We start from the raw sequence: 15,871 nt of genomic DNA, 5'->3' as shown, positions 1-15,871 counted from the left end.
AGTTAAAAGGATTCAAAGATCTGCATTATGGAAAGTCTTACTCCTATATAGGAGATAACTGGGGAAATACAGGTAACATGGAGAGGGATACAGCCAAGAAGGGTGTTGGTGTATCTTCTGGTCAAAGGAGAGAAGGAAAGGAAACGAGGTGGTGGAATGAAGAAGTGCAGGAAAGTATCCAAAGGAAGAGGATGGCAAAGAAAAAGAGTGGAAAGGCAGTTAGCCCAGATGAAGTACCTGTGGAGGTATCGAGATGTCTCTGAGAGAGAGCCGTGAGGGGACTTTTTGACCAGATAACACAATCTTGGAGAGAGAGAAAATGCCTGAGGAACGGAGAAGTGTACTGGTACAAATCTTCAAGAACAAGGGTGCTTTGAGGGGGCTGATGGAAAGAAGTTCAGTGTCTTTGTGGATCTGAGTGTATCAGTGGAGGTGCAGGACATGTATGAGGACAGTGAGACAGTGGTGAGGTGTGCAGTTGGAGTGACAGATGGGTTCAAGGTGAAGATGGGTTTACATCAGGTGTCAGATCTGAGCCCCTTCTTGTTTGCAATGGTGATGGACAGGTGGACAGATGGAGCTGCCGGGCAGGAGGAAAAGAGGAAGACCACAGAGAAGGTTCATGGATGTTGTGAAGGAGGACATGAGGACAGAGAGAAGTTGATAGAAGAACAAGGGTGAAAAGAGAATGAGAAGAATTGTGACAAAGAGCTTCAATCTGTGATCGAGAACTTCAAGTCCACAATTCAAAGTCATCAATCTGATAATTAGATTGAGACCACTCTAATAATTAGCCTGTCAGAAATTATCAGAAGAACTGAATTACTATTATATAGTTTATTATAGTAAAACTATTCTACTTAATTGTATAGTCCAAAATAAATGTCATGACAAACCAATACACACGAATGGAAAAAAAGTAATTTGTGCTTGGGAGCATGAAGTTATGGATATCTGAAATGATAACTGTGGATGAATGACATTTTCATTTTAACTAGGAAAATAAATTACATATTCGTGCACAAATCTGGACTACAGTAAGTGTTGCCATAGAGCCTACAGTATTGCCATGAAGACACATTGAAACAATAAAAAAATGATTACACTAATAAGAAATGTAGAGAGGAAGATGTCACAACACGTCCTGTAAATAGCAGCAATGAAGAAGTAGCAGTAGAATGGCGTGTTAGTGCTCAACCACACAGCGCAAACAAACATTACCTTCACTGTTGTTCTTTTTGGCGCACATTTTAATGTTGTATGTTGAGGTTTTCCGAGTGCACGAGCATCAATCCAACACTTATCTCTGGGGGGGGGAAAACTGTCCAAACTTTTTAAACTGCTGAGAGTTTACTGCAGTTGTCATCCGTGGACGTCCCCATGGCAACTACCTTAACTGTCGTGCGCGTTCAAAGCTGTGGTGAGCGGCGATGGCACACTACAGAGCCCAGAGCAGTGATTCCTAAAGCGAAGGCCGCGGCCCTCTGGTGGGCTCTGAAGATACTGCAGGTCGGCAGTGGGAATTACTATAAATAAATAAAATAATAAATAAATCAAAAGATTAATGTTTAGAGTTTTGTAATTAAGCTTCAAGTACCCGTAAAATGTGTACCAATGTAAAAATAAATAAATGTTTAATCCTTTGGTTTTATATAACTAATGGTATACCTTTTTCGATCTAGGTATTTGGGTTGTGATCACATATTATTTATATATTGTTGTTGTTGGCTATTTTTTCTATCAGTGTAAAATCATAATAATTTTGTTACTATAATAAAATTTAGCTTTACACGTAATATTGCAGGACTTTTTATTAGTCATGGAATGTCCCGTCACAATTATCCTGACCAAAAATAATTGCAATGACTGAAAAAAAAATTGTTTTAATAGAATTGTTAAACTTAAACAATAGTGGTCAAGAAATATGGCAGGAAAGGATTTGTTATTTTTCTGAAAAATAATTTATTAGATCATAATAAGGAAACATGCAGCTCCCCATTGTGGCACATTAAAACATAAATCACATGGACTGTATGCTGGTGAGCTAGACAGGATTTCTCAGTCACTCATGTGAAATATTCACAATTATCACATTAATTCATCATGATTTACTTATTGTAAGTTTTTTTTTCTTTTTTTACAAAGATTTACAATATTATCCTTTATCGTCCCATCACTACTTTTTATGTGATCAATGTATAATTTTGCACTATTACGCAATCAGTTGCAACCTCTATAGCACCAAACATATGCAAATATGCAAAATGTGTATATTGCTCGGGATGAGATCAGAAAACTCATTTTGATAGTACGTGAGATTAACGTGAAGTGGGCGTGGTTTAGGTTGAAGTGAGGTGGGTCGCTGTTGTCGGGCAGAAGAAGAAGAAGAAGAAGCGCGACGGGTTTTCGTTGACTGTCTCCGACCAATTTATTCGTTTTAATTGTTTTAGATATGGTAAGTTTCAGTCGTTGTTTCACGTGTATAAATTATCGATAGTTTTCGTTCCAGAAAGTCGCTCGCGTGTCATTGTAAGTGCGCGCTGTTTGCTGTTAGCTAACTTCACGTTCAGCCACCTTTGACCGAGAAGCTGGAAAAAAGGCGCACTAGCTCTTGGCAGCTAACAAGAACTGGCTGTAGCAGTTAGCCTTTCAGCTAGTGACGATATTAGTGCATATCTGACTCTTTTATCGAAGCTTTTCTTCGTGTCAGGTCCGAGTTAACGAATTTAAGTTAGTTTGTAGGTCGAGTTACAGTTAATCTGGTGCTGAGATTTAATTTTGGTTGTAGAAAACGCTACATCAGACATAACAGGAATCAGTAAGTCCAGTATCATTGGCCTATAGACAAATACACTTAACTATTAGTGTTTTTACTAGGCCAGTGTTTACTATTTTGTGTCGTATAGCGCCCCACAATTGTTGTGACCCAATCTGTAATTGAAATCTTGAAAAGAAAAACTTTATGCATAATATAACGTTTCTTTTCATTTGTACCTATTATTTCTGTAATACCGTGTGTTTTAAATGGATGGGATAGTTATTTCATGTTTGATAAATTAGTTAAAACTTTATTGTATGTATGTGTTATGTAATAACTCTTAACATTTCAGCAATTTACACTATTACAAGTTGCATTTATGTTTGAAACTGATGACTTGTTTAGCTCCTAGTGCTGGCCCATCATACCTATATTTTATCATGCAACTTAAAAATATTGTATCAATGTAAGGATATCAACAAGCCCAGGGGCAGCAACCTTGCCTCACCGACCCAGAAGTTGTCCAATGGATACACTCTGCCTGTGGGAAAACTGACTCCCAACGCTCTCTTTGTTGGTGGGATAGACATGAAGGTAATGTCTGATAACTGCCATGTCTCTTTGCACCTATGTGCTTTCTAAAAATGTTATTAAGCTTTACTCACTTTTTTATTAAATGCTGTCAAATATCTGGTTCAGTACTGAAACTGTAACTTTCCTCGATGTCTGTCCACATTTATACAAATGTCATTTATTAATAGTTAGATGCATGCCATGATAGTATAGCATCATTTTAAATTATAGACTGTATGTAATCTAGGTCTCTGGGGTCGTTTTGGTGTCCGTTAAGGGTTCACCTGTGTAGTGCTTTGCCTTTTCACCTCAGTCCACGAAAGAGACGTTTTTCACTTAGTAAGTAATTTTAATCTTTAGGTGGATCAAAATGAAATACGGGACTTCTTTGCGAGATATGGTACTGTCAGGGAAGTACGAATTATCACTTACCGTGGAGGAATCTGCAAAGGGTGAGTTACATTTTTCATAGATGCTCAGGTGAAAGTGCAAATGATTTACTACTTTTACAGGTCTCAGTTTGCATTGACTGTTGATCAGATCAGTACACAAAGGTCCCATGGATCCTTGAAGTGAAGTTTGTGAATTTGATAAAAGATGTCTAGAATTACCCTAAATAGAAATGGGTCTTTGAAAGTGCTTGCATTTATTTCTAAATATTCACTAACTTAATTGATACATTTTGAGTGTTTTATGCAGTCGGTGCAATTTTGTATTGCAAGTCATTTTGTGTGTTCCTAGGTATGGCTTTGTGTACTTCAATGAAGATGTCAATATTCAGTCAATCATTGAGGTGAGAGGATGTCGGTCTCTGGAACTCCTCTATGCTGTTTTAATTGAAGGCTATTTAATATAATATTTCCTCTCTTTATGTATAATTTTTGCTATAGCAACAGATCACTTTTAATGGACGAAAACTCAAGCTGGGCCCTGCAATCATGAAAGAAAGGAGCTCACGTATGTATTTTGATTAACATAAGAGCATCTTTATGTGGATGTTTAAAGAAAAGAAAATATGAAGCCACTAAATATACATTTCACACACATTTTTTTTTTGGTTCTTCAGGGTCAATGCCTTCTCGTCTTTTTGGCCCAGCTCCTCCAATGAGCCCCACCCAGTACTTCTACTGTGCCTGTTGCTCACCCATAGGTGGTGGTATGGCACAACCTTCGCCCATCATTACTGGCGGCAACCCGTACAATCCGGTAACACACACAGATGTAGACAAGCTATCAGGAATCTTATTTCAGGCAGCAGCAGACAAAATTAGAAATAAAATCTCCATGTTAAGCAAATAAATTTAAGATGTAAGTGGCATTAGTAAGGCTGCCACTTCCGCCTTCCTATTCTCTGTTGCATTTTGTAATCACTCTCTGCATCCTGTTTCCTAAGAGTAATTTGACATTAAAACAGCCAAGCATAGAGGTGCTTTTTACTTTTACTTCTTTATCTTAGCAGAAAGAATAAAAAAAAAGTAGGTATAAGTAACGTCATAGCTAAAAATATCCAAGATATTGCATTATTCAGACAATACCACTTGTCAAAATCATCAGTGGTAACTGTACAGGCCTTTTGAGGTCACAGAAATTAGAAAAAGAGTTACTGATTGTGGTTTCAAGTAGAGCTGCAACTAACGATTATTTTCATAATTGATTAGTATTTCGATTATTTTCACGATTAATCAAGTAATCGTTTGGTCCATAAAATATCAGAAAATGTTAAAAGAAATGTTGATCAGTGTTTGTCAAACCTGGAAATGATGATGTTGTCGAATGCCTTGTTTTGTCCACAAACCAAAATGATTAACTTTTAATTATTTCTTTGTTATATGGAGCTAAGAAATAAGAAGCTAAAACAATCAGAAATCTTGTTTGAATCATGAATAAATCTTCAATCGATTATCAAAATAGTTGCTGATTAATTTAGTAATTAATTAAAAATTAATTGTTTCAGCTCTAGTTTCAAGCTTTTCAGGATGTATGTTCTTAGCACTGGCTGCTGCATAATAGTCTCTGTAATCTGATTTTCTCTTTTCGTAATGGCTCTCTTTGTAGCCGTACACCTACCCCAACTTTGGAGGGGTGGTAATGCCACAGATGCCAATGAACTATGCACAGAACGTCTACACCTACCAGGTACATGAGCGCACACTGACGCACTAATGATTTAACAGCATCGCATGCAGAGCCTCCCAGGCCCTACACACATGGTCCTACTTAGAACTCAGCATGCCTTCACACTCCACACTTGCCCTTACCTTTTAGAATCGAGGCTGGGGTTTTTCTGTTTCCATGTTTGACCACTGATCTTTCTCCACCCACATGCAGTACCCTACAACTCAATGGACGGCGGACCAGAGAACGCAGCCTGTCAATCAGGTGACTATTAATAACTAGTGGAAGTTTCAAAGTAACTCAAGGCACTTGAAACACAAAACTTTTGTTTGTAGCTGTTATTTGATTAGGTGGCAACAAGTTGTTCAGAAGTTGCAGTTTCAATGGGTGCCACTAGATGGTGGCATCTAGCCAACGTTGAATAAGGAAGAAGGTGGTTCCTCTCTTTCAGTTTCAAGAGGGGGATTTATCAAAGTTTATGTGTGGTTTGGTTTTAGAGAGACACTGTAGATTTGATAAATTTGACTGGTTTTATGTCAAAAAGTGGTATGACTGGAATTTCTGTGACCTGCAAAAAAAAAAGTATGGCCTGTAGCTTAATTGTTGGGTGATGATGGCATGAATTAACTTAATCATAATCCCATAGTCATCCAGGATTAAAGTCAGATAGGCTGTTGAAGGGAGGCCCACCGTTCCAGACTATAAACCCCCTTATGTATGGGACTAAATGTGTGATTCAACAGAGAATTCATCTGACATTGTGCTTCACAATTTATGGCACTTGCAGAGTGTATGGGTGCTTGTTTTACAGCAGCTTTTATTTTTATGTCTGCACAGCTTTTCAGTGAGATTCCTCTCGGTTCTTCTTGTGTAATGTTTCCTGTTTTCCAGAGCTTTGTGGACTGTGGAGTCCAGACTATGTTGACTGTCCTGTAGTCCAGAACTAATGTGCCTCCTGCCAGGTAAAGCATGACTCAAACAAACGACATTTCCATCACACTGAATCTAATGATGTGTCATGGAACAATCTGCAGACCTGAACACATTTTCTCATGCAGGAGGGCGTTAGTGGGTGCAGTCATTTTATGGTGAAGTAGAGGGCTGGGTGACAAAGGTTATCACAAAACAAAATCATCATTTGAAGAAACCAGTAGGGTGCTAAATAGTTAAACATTTCACAAATCTTGAGTAAAACATATGTAATTGTTAAAAAATTGTTAAATTAAATTAAATTGTTAAAATTGTCAGTGTTTTTCTTGTTTTGTTTTTTTAAATTAAAACTCTACCTTTTATTAAGGGCTTTCTTCATAACCACTTTGCTCCTCCATCTATGATGTTTTGCAGTCATGTCCAGCAGTAATTCCAATATTTTCTTTTCTCACACAGCATACACACAAACATGTAGCATTTTTGAGTAACTCAGTCGTTTTTTTTGGCCAGTGTTTTAAATGAAATGACTCACAACTGCAGTAGTGAATGATGATGTGCTTTTAATATGGTTGTCTACTGCTCCCTCTGATTCAGGTGACGGTTGCTATGGTATAGACAGAAATCTTGGTGCTCCACCAACTCCTCCGATCATTTTCAGTGCGCCCCTCCTCTGACCTCTCTTCCTTCGATATCTGAGACCCATTTTAACACCAGACTGCTGGAACTCTCCACTTAAACCGTACTAGTTTGATCACAGTCACTTTGACCACTGTCGGTAAGGTTGACCTGTGGTAATCGGCTTTTTAACCCACACGGATCACTGTAACAACTGCACTGGAAGAGCGAAGAAATCTCACTGCACCAGCTGATTGTTTTTTTTCCCCCCTTTTGTTAATTTTTCCCAAACAAAAAATGGAAAAAAGACTTTTAAAATCACCGTTTGTGCCTATTTATATTTTACGTTATATTATTTATTTTGTGTTTTCCTTTTAATGTGTGTTTGTTAAGGGTTTTTTCCATCCTCTACAAGGGCTCTCTGTATATAAAAGCTATGCTTATGTATATCATAACAATGTCTTGATAACAATCTGGTTGTTTTGAGCATTGAAATGTTTCTTTAGTTCAGTTTTGGGCCCAATGCTCATTACTTATTTTCATTGACTTCATTACTACAGCATAAGGGCACTTGATTAATCTTATTAATTGGTCATTAATTTTAAGCACTCATGTTAATTTTGCGGTTGGTTATATTTCGTTGGTGTGGTAAATGAAAGCTGCCTCTTTAGTGTTCACTAATTTCTTGTCTTTTTTCCAAACACCAGACCTTTTACAGTTAGTTCCACAGAGCATTTGGCCCATCGCGCGTCACATTCCCACTCTTTCTTGAGTGGTTCCAGGGCTTGACTCTCAAGGACAATCACGGCATCAATTTTGTTTCCAGTTACTCATCAATTAACTTTTATACAGAAGTCCACATTGAAAATGAATGACATGGTTTTAAAGTAAAGTGATCTATAACATCGGGGTTAAAAGGTTCACAGTACACGGTTCACTTTGTGCAGAGACAGATTGTGGGTTTTAATTTAGTCTCCGGTGATTTTACTGGAAGTATTTTACTGATATAGCATGCGTGATCAATACTTTTTTTTAAAATGTATATTCTGTTAGCGCACTCAACGTCTCCAGTTTAATTTTAGTAGCAGCTTTGCATGGATGGAGATGCACACTTGGTGTATGTTGCACATCACTCACTTTTCTTTTCATTTGACCCACTTCTGTGTAGTTTTATGTGTGTTTACTTGAGGATCTCCTGTGTGCTGACAGATCTGATAGCATTGGTAAGTTGCTTTGTTCAGAGAGCCTGAGCACCACGCTTGTTAGTTAGGTTTTGGTTTTTCGTGTTCTTGCAGGGTTCAGATGTTGTTGTTGTTTGAAAATAAAAATTTAAATGTGTTGTCATTGAATCTTGTGGGGGTCTACAGTTTTTATCGTGCCATTTTTAGGAATACGATTTATTCTAAAAGTTGATTTTCATGCTTTGAGTTGGCAGGTGATTGTGTTGGGAGTGTGGAACCTCCAGACTGCTGCAGCCTCCGTGAAGCTGGTTTTCAGTCAAGGTTGGTCTGCCTGTCTTCCCTGGCAACAAGCCCATCATCATCTTGGTCACAGTGCGTTTTGTTTTTGTCACAGTCTGGTGGAGTGACTGGCGTCCCCGGGGTGTCTGTCCGGCCTGTGACCACCCAGCGACGACCCCCCCCCCCCAGTCAGACGTTTCTGAATTATAGATAAGTCTGGAAAGCTACTGATGAAATATGAATATTTCTTAGAGAACACTTCTGAAAAAAACAAGCGTTTTAAACACTGATAGATGCGCATTCATGCACTGAAAACTTTACACTGACTGCTGGGGCAAACATCTGTAAATAATTGTGGCACATCTCCGTGGTACTCCCCCCTCTTTCCCCAGGTGTTTTCTCTTACTTTTCTCATAATTGTGCAGTCACTGGGTTAGTTTTAATAAAGTCTTTCACGTGATTTATAGTTTCCTCACGGTGTTTGGCAGCGAGATCCACTTTAGTGAGTGTGTGGATCCACGGGGAGGAGAGAGTTTGTGAGGAAAGCGCCCTCTCCTTTGCCTCTCCTCTTTTCACAGACAGACAGTGGAGAGGTGGACGTGGGAGTCAGCAGCAGTCGGGTCCATGTACTCCCTAAATGGACGTTTCGTGTTTTCTTGCCATCGGATCGCATTATATTAAAGAGGAGCCGTGCGTCTCAGTCCTGCATCCGTGAGAGGCACGGACCGTGAAGGCATCACAGAGAGAGAGAGAGGACCGTGAAGACAGCACAGAGACGGAGAGGAAAAGGAGGGACGCACTTCGACTGACTCAAGAAAGCTTCTGGTCCGACAGACTGAGAACACATTCATTGGTGAGCATACTTATTGATTTAGAGAGAAGGAAAAAGTCTACTTTTGAAGAGATTTACAATTCTATAAATTAGATAGAAAAGGGTTCTGAATGTGGCGCAATTTGAGATGTTCGAGAAAGGAACAGTCAGCAGGAAAACACTGAGAAGTGTCTGTAAACTCTGCACATAAAACACAGCGTTGACAGAGAGGAATCCTCTGACTGCTTTTTCACACTACAGTCATTTGATTTGTGTGAAGCTGAAAACCATTTTTATTCGTGGCGGAACGAAATGAATAAGCCCGCTGCCTGCTCCCTGTCACAGGTTGAAGTGAAGTCAAGATATGCGTGACGGAGTAAACGTGCCGACCGCAAATGGAAGTGTGTGTGTGTGTGTGTGTGTGTAAGTAAGCCACCTGTCATGCATCATTTCCCATTCACTAAAGTATCATCCTTAGCGCGCAGCAACAGTACCACGTGTTCTCTAAGTGTGCGCGCGCTCTTGTTTTTGTTAACTTTTCACTGATTTTCCTGGAATAAACATTGACCAGCAACTGGTTATGGTTAAGTCATAGAAAAGCCAAAACAAAAAAAATTAATGCTCTTAATTGCAATTCCGAACAATGTCCTAAGCAAGTCACAAAGGCTGCAATTTTAATTGTTTGTTCTCTTTGTGATTAGTCTATGCTATTTTCATAAAATGCAATACACACATGTAAGAAATTGAATGCCCTAGTGTGTATTTGACTTTTATTACATTTTTATTACCTTTTTTGGTACAAACACTGACTTTGTCAGCAACAAATCGTCCTAATTTGGGACCAAAGCCATTCATAATGAGGCAGAACCTCACTTCTGAGGCTCTGGGTTAAGTTTAGAATAAAGGCGTGAATTGTGGTCGGATCAGGGTTAAGGCTGGGCATTTACTAGTTATGGTTAAAGCTTTGGTTAGGCTGTACACACACATTAAACCAGTGCTGTCTCCTAACAAGAATATCTGTGCAAACCTTTGTGTGTGTGTGTGTATGTGCCTGTGTGTGCTTAGAGAGAGAGAGAGAGAGAGAGAGAGAGAGGTTATGGTTGAATACACCAAAGAGGAAACAGGAAAACCAGGAACATGTAATTTCAAGCCAGACTGCACCCACCAAATGCATGGGCATCAATTAGTTCCATGGCATACGCAAGGTTTATGGGTGTTCTCCATAAACCTTGGAGATCTATTTGACAGCGTCTGAAAAAGCTCTCATTAGTAATGAGTGGCATCCAATTTGTCACGGGGGGCACGTACGCACACACGCACGCAAACTGTAGACTCACATTCACCCTCCTCTTTCTTACTTCTTTGACTTTACAATGCCAGGTGATTGATTCAAGTACCTTAAAAGCCTACCTCGGGGTTTTCTTGAGTCGTCTTTTGTTTGCGAACTGCTCTTTTTTGGAGCAAAATAGGTTGTGCACAGAGCTGCTTGACAGTCCAATTCATCAATGTCATAATTTGTTTTTATCCTCCGCACGCAGCCTCATTAAAACTCCGCTTTAGGTGACTGTGTTGTTGCTTGGGGGAGTCGCGCCTCCCTCAAGGCAACTTGACATGCTCCTAGTCTGCTCCCTGTCTGTCTTTCTTGCTGCTTCTGTCCCCCTCTGTTGCCCCCTCCTTCTGTTCTTGCACCCCTTCTCTCTTGACATCATTAGCTTCCCCCCCTTCCTGGATAGACTGGAGTGGAGCTGCAACCCAGAGGGAGGGAATCCCACTCCTCAGGACTCAGTCTGTCACCTCTAATTGTGAAATGCAGCGGAAAACATACAATTCAATGGAAGGCATTATTAATAATACACCAGTTCCACTGATATGCTGAATTTTTTTTTTTCTTCCTAAAACAACATGTTACCATAAAACTATAAAAAGTGACTTCATTCAGATGAATGCTCTGTTTAAAGGCCAAACATCCCCTTCGTATACAGTAGCTGCAATGCCACCCATACACAAGCAGTTCGAATTATGGCTTCCAAGCAGGCCCATAAATCCAATAACAAAGGAGACTGGGCGCCAGCAGTGACAGATTCATTAGCCGATACTTGCTGTAAGTCAGTTCAGTGCATCAGGTGCAAAAGCTGTACACGGCAAGAACTTGCATTACAAAAGTCTCAGGTGGTGAACGGTGGTTGTAGAGAGGGGGTGAAGGTGACAGGCGCTCAGTCATGACCATGGAGCAGTAAACGTCTGTAACTACTGGCTAGTGCTCTCGCTGTTTTAGAAGAAGAAAAAAAACTGTCAACTTTGTGCATAAAACAAGTAACTAAAAACAACTAATTACTTGCTTTTGGTTACAAAGAATAAATAATTTAAAAGCCAGTGCCGATAAAGTGATTTCCGCCTTTTCACACTGATCATTACTTGATGTTTTGCTAAATGCAGTTTGCACTGGGCCCCGAATGTTTATGCTAATGGTCGTTTGTTATGAACATCACGCATAAATAAGTGAACATGCATTACCAGCAGAGTGGGATTCTTTCTCTCCTGAGTCCAAGATTCAGAGTGCAACATTACATTTATAACATGGCAATGGAAAATAGCCATTGACTGGTAGGTGAAACAATACATGCTGTTATTGGCTAGGCTTGTGTGTTGTGTTTACCAAAAATATCTGAATGTAGATGTATATCGTTCCGGTGTGTCTTTTCTCAACTCTCTGATATTGGCCAAAATAATCCAATCCAATATTGCCAGCCCTAAACGACCTCAGTGTTGTTTTTTGTTATCGAAATAAATGCTTGATTGATTTTGTGGCCATCATCTAATCATGGCAGCTCTAAAATTCAATTATCACGGTCAATAATTCATGGTCATACACGGCCTTAGCAGCAGTACTAAACATGTGAAGTCCTATTTAGTGTAGTTTTTGTAATTGGAGGGCTTCCTGTGACGTCTTATATGAATCAAACCTGTGGCCTGCTTTTACCTCTCCCTCTGTTGCACTTGAATACTACTTCTTGGAAAGCAGGTGGTAAAAAGCAGAGTAGTATCGTGATAGCATGGACGGATTATGCTCTCCAGTAGATCTGCTGTCATTTCAAAACTCACTGTTACAAGAGATTCGCTAATGAGAAGCTTTTTGCTCACTGTCGGTCTGCTTCTTCATGTTCCCCTTCTCACTGCTTTTATCCGTCTCCCTCTCCTGTCTCTCCCTGTTTAATAGATGGGGTTTTTTTCCATCAAGGCCCTCTTCTGCCTGTGAGTGTGTAAGAGAGCAAGTGAGAGATTCTGTTTGAAGTCTTCATGTACAGAAAAAAAGGCCTGTCTTGAAAAAGTCTTGAACTCGCTGGAGTTTCTACCTTGGCTCTTTTTTTTCCATGTGACATTGTGTCCAATTACAGAGATCTGTTTCGAATCCTCACAGACGAGAGTTCGTCTGGTATAGCAAGGCCTTTTGTTTTGAAAAAACCTCCCAGTGTACAATGAAATGATGATTAGATGTTGGATCAAACCTCAGAGCTCTTGACTCGTCAAAAACCAAGGCCTGAACCAATCATATTTTTTGGAGAGCAATAAAGCCCACGGCCATGAGCAAAACAATCAGCAATTTCTCGGCATTGCATAATGTACAGCGCATAAAAACAATATGGATAATTAATCAGATTTATGTTTTTCAACCTTCGACCTTTTGCCGAAACCAATGCCGATATATACGACTTTCCTTTTGCCCAACTGCAGAGGTCGTTTAGTCTCTTCTGTAGTGAGATTAATTATTAATTATTTTTCATGCATATGTAGCAGCAGATGTGGATATAAAATAGCTTTACTATGCAAAATAAATAAGCAGAAAAAATAACACCCAAGTCAAGGAGGTAGCAGCTTTTTCAGCCTACTATTTTAGTCATATCAGTGTATATTGGCGTGATTTGCTGATAATATTGTGCATCCTTACTTTGAACCACATCTTTCTCCTCAATGTTATGTGTCACCCTTATTTGCCCTTTCCCCCTGACCAGTCAGAGACGATTCCAGTGAAACAGCCTCACATTAACCTGTCTCTGTTCCTACAGCTGACAGAACATATTTAAACATGCACCTGAAGGGATAATGCTGGGGAGTGGATCTACATATCCCTGACTTAGACATAACCCAGAGCCTACTTGGCTGGCTGACCGTCTGTCTGGAGACGTTATATTAGTTTTTATGGGATTTAACAGGCTCAGCGGGGGAGCATTTCTGCTGCAGAAGCTCGTCGAGCCACTAGACAGAAGGACTGAATGGAGGGAGGGAGGGAGATGGATGCCAAAATGAAATATACTGTGGGCAGGGAGTGATAGAAAATAGTGTGGGAGAACATAATGCAACATTATAATGTAATGACAGGAAGGATTAAAGAGGGATGGTTTGACGGTGATAAAAAAAGTAATAGAGTGATGGAGACTGAGAGACGGGATCGAACTGCCAAAGTTGCCAAAGCAAAAGTGGAGAGAAAGTAAACGTTATGATTCCCTGATAGTGACAGAGAGGAAGATTGGATCTCTTTTAATCAGATCAGACACAAAGGGAAATAGGCAGGTCAGGAGGAGAGAAAAGTATGGTGGGAGGAAGAAGAGACAGTTTCGAGACAGATGAGCTGTGACCGAGTATTGAAGATGCTGACTTTTTGACCTTTTGAAGTTAATGTACTATGCATTTCAAAGCTGTGAGACAAACACACACCATGACCGACATTGTTCAGATTTGAGATGCTGTGGTTTAGTTGTATCATTACCACATGAAATTCCGTTGAAATACACATTTTTTGTAATGTAATGCAATGATGAGAATTTAAAAATATATGAAATTATTCCAACATGTGTGGGAAATATTTTTTAAAACTGGTATAGAACATACATGAAATTGCAGCATTTGCAATTTTGATATGAAAACAATCAATTGTTCAGCTCTAACCATTGCCGATTTGAATCTAAATGTATGAATTTGACTGCAGATTACAGCAAAAGGAAGAATCCACCCCTTCTTATCCCCAGCACATCAGGGAACTATGATGGCCTTTGCATACCAGCAAAGATGTAAACACTCCTTTACGTCGTCTCTCTCTACTCTTTCTGTCTCAGCTGTGTCCCCTCTTCTTCTTCTTTGTTGTTTTATTCATTCAATATATTTTGATTTAGGCTGCTGAATAAACATGGTGGCGCAAGATGGCAGCCTCCAAAAGGGCAAGATCCTCCCCTAAAGTAGACGCGAAAGGCTTTGAAAACCAAACTAATTGTGTTTGAAACTGCTTATACACTTACACAAAAATACTAATGGGTGATGCGATCAATTTCTGTCAATAAACCTCCCTAAACGTTGCACACTGGACTTGTAAAACCAAGTCTTACAAAGTAGCCTCTACCCAAGGGATACTTAATGTTTTCTCCACTAGAGGAGAGAGTCCCCTGGGGGGGGAGTGTATTCAGTTTAGAGTCCCCATCATGATATTAAAAGACAACACACACACACTCTCTTAATGTAGTCTGTTAGGATCGTTAGCCGAGTTAACGTCCATGCACTTGGCCTGATGGGAGCTGTGTCGTGTGCTCCCCAAACAGACACAGGGACACAGATATAGACCTGCCTTTGGGGAAAACATATGCACACGCACAAACACACACTCGCACACACAGACAAGCAGAAGCACACCTCACGGTGTGGCTCTTACAAGCTGTGCCAGACAGGGATATTAAATCGAAACTGTGGTGATGGTTTGAGGCAACCATCGCTGTCACATTAGATTAGCTTGATGAAATTTGACTGCACCCCTCTTGTCTCGTCCCTTCCTCCGCTCCCTCTCTCATCATGTCTTTTTTTTCTTTTTTTACTCGTTTTTATTTCCCGCTTTCCAGCGCTATTTGTCATAAAAGCCACCTCACTTGACTTGTTTGTCTGTTAAATGTAACGCAGGCCTTTGTTGTCTAAATTGCCTGTTAAAATTCAGGAACGGGGGAATTTTGAAAAGAAAATGTAAGCCTCCCTCACACTACGTTGCCAATCACCGATCCCTACTGAGCCTTACACAATCTGAGGAAGTTTTCTTTGTGTTCCAAGACCTTAGATCAACATGGATATTGGTTACATGTTTAACTCCTCTCCTCTCCTCTCCTCTCCTCTCCTCTCCTCTCCTAGTCTATCTAGCCTCATGTCACTTTGCTTGACAGAGCAGGAAATCAGTTTAATTTCTGCTTTAATTCATTCTGATCAAACATGTCGCTCCCAATCAGCCCCATTTGATTAGGAGAAGCCCGTATCACAGCCCACCAAGCAGGTAATGGCTGACACTTATATTTCAGTAATATTGCAGAGAGAGAGTGTGTGTGTGTGTGTGTTTGTGCGCGCACATGCACACACATGCATTCGGGAGATGGAAATGAAGAGGGTCTGTGAGAGTTGGATGAACACGTTCTTTCCCACCATACAAGGTTACATGTTGGCAATAGCAAATCAAGCTTGCGTGTGACTCTTGTGCAATTGATATTGGAATTGCCAGTGTATCATGTATATGTAGAAACACTGTTTATTCCACTGTCTCTCAGGAAAGTCTTTGTTAGCATCCTTCCTTTTTGTTATTCTCAG

The 15,871-nt window shown here is 39.9% G+C and overlaps 2 protein-coding genes across 3 annotated transcripts in view; both read left to right on the top strand.

Moving 5' to 3' along the window:
* Window positions 1–2,342: 2,342 nt before the first annotated feature.
* On the top strand, window positions 2,343–8,340 carry dazl (deleted in azoospermia-like). 2 transcript variants are annotated; one of them, XM_058619114.1, is made up of 10 exons: window positions 2,343–2,455; window positions 3,230–3,352; window positions 3,692–3,783; window positions 4,073–4,124; window positions 4,222–4,288; window positions 4,398–4,537; window positions 5,387–5,467; window positions 5,660–5,710; window positions 6,338–6,408; window positions 6,971–8,340. In XM_058619114.1, exons 1-9 carry the CDS (start codon window positions 2,453–2,455, stop codon window positions 6,380–6,382), a joined length of 654 nt encoding a protein of 217 aa, XP_058475097.1. In that variant the 5' UTR covers window positions 2,343–2,452; the 3' UTR covers window positions 6,383–6,408; window positions 6,971–8,340. The 2 variants fall into 2 exon arrangements, with proteins under 2 accessions (XP_058475097.1, XP_058475098.1); XM_058619115.1 differs by lacking the exon at window positions 6,338–6,408.
* A 339-nt stretch (window positions 8,341–8,679) lies between these two features.
* The window catches only part of rftn1a (raftlin, lipid raft linker 1a), a 23,780-nt gene continuing 16,588 nt past the window's right edge, over window positions 8,680–15,871 (top strand). Inside the window, exon 1 of the mRNA XM_058619111.1 lies at window positions 8,680–9,304. The gene's annotated coding sequence lies outside the window, so the exon portion shown is untranslated. The remainder of the gene's footprint in view (window positions 9,305–15,871) is intronic.

Source organism: Solea solea, chromosome 20 (genome assembly GCF_958295425.1).
Source record: "Solea solea chromosome 20, fSolSol10.1, whole genome shotgun sequence".
NCBI lineage: Eukaryota > Metazoa > Chordata > Actinopteri > Pleuronectiformes > Soleidae > Solea > Solea solea.
Note: the sequence above shows the minus strand (reverse complement) of the source record. Positions and strands in the feature narration are given on the sequence as shown.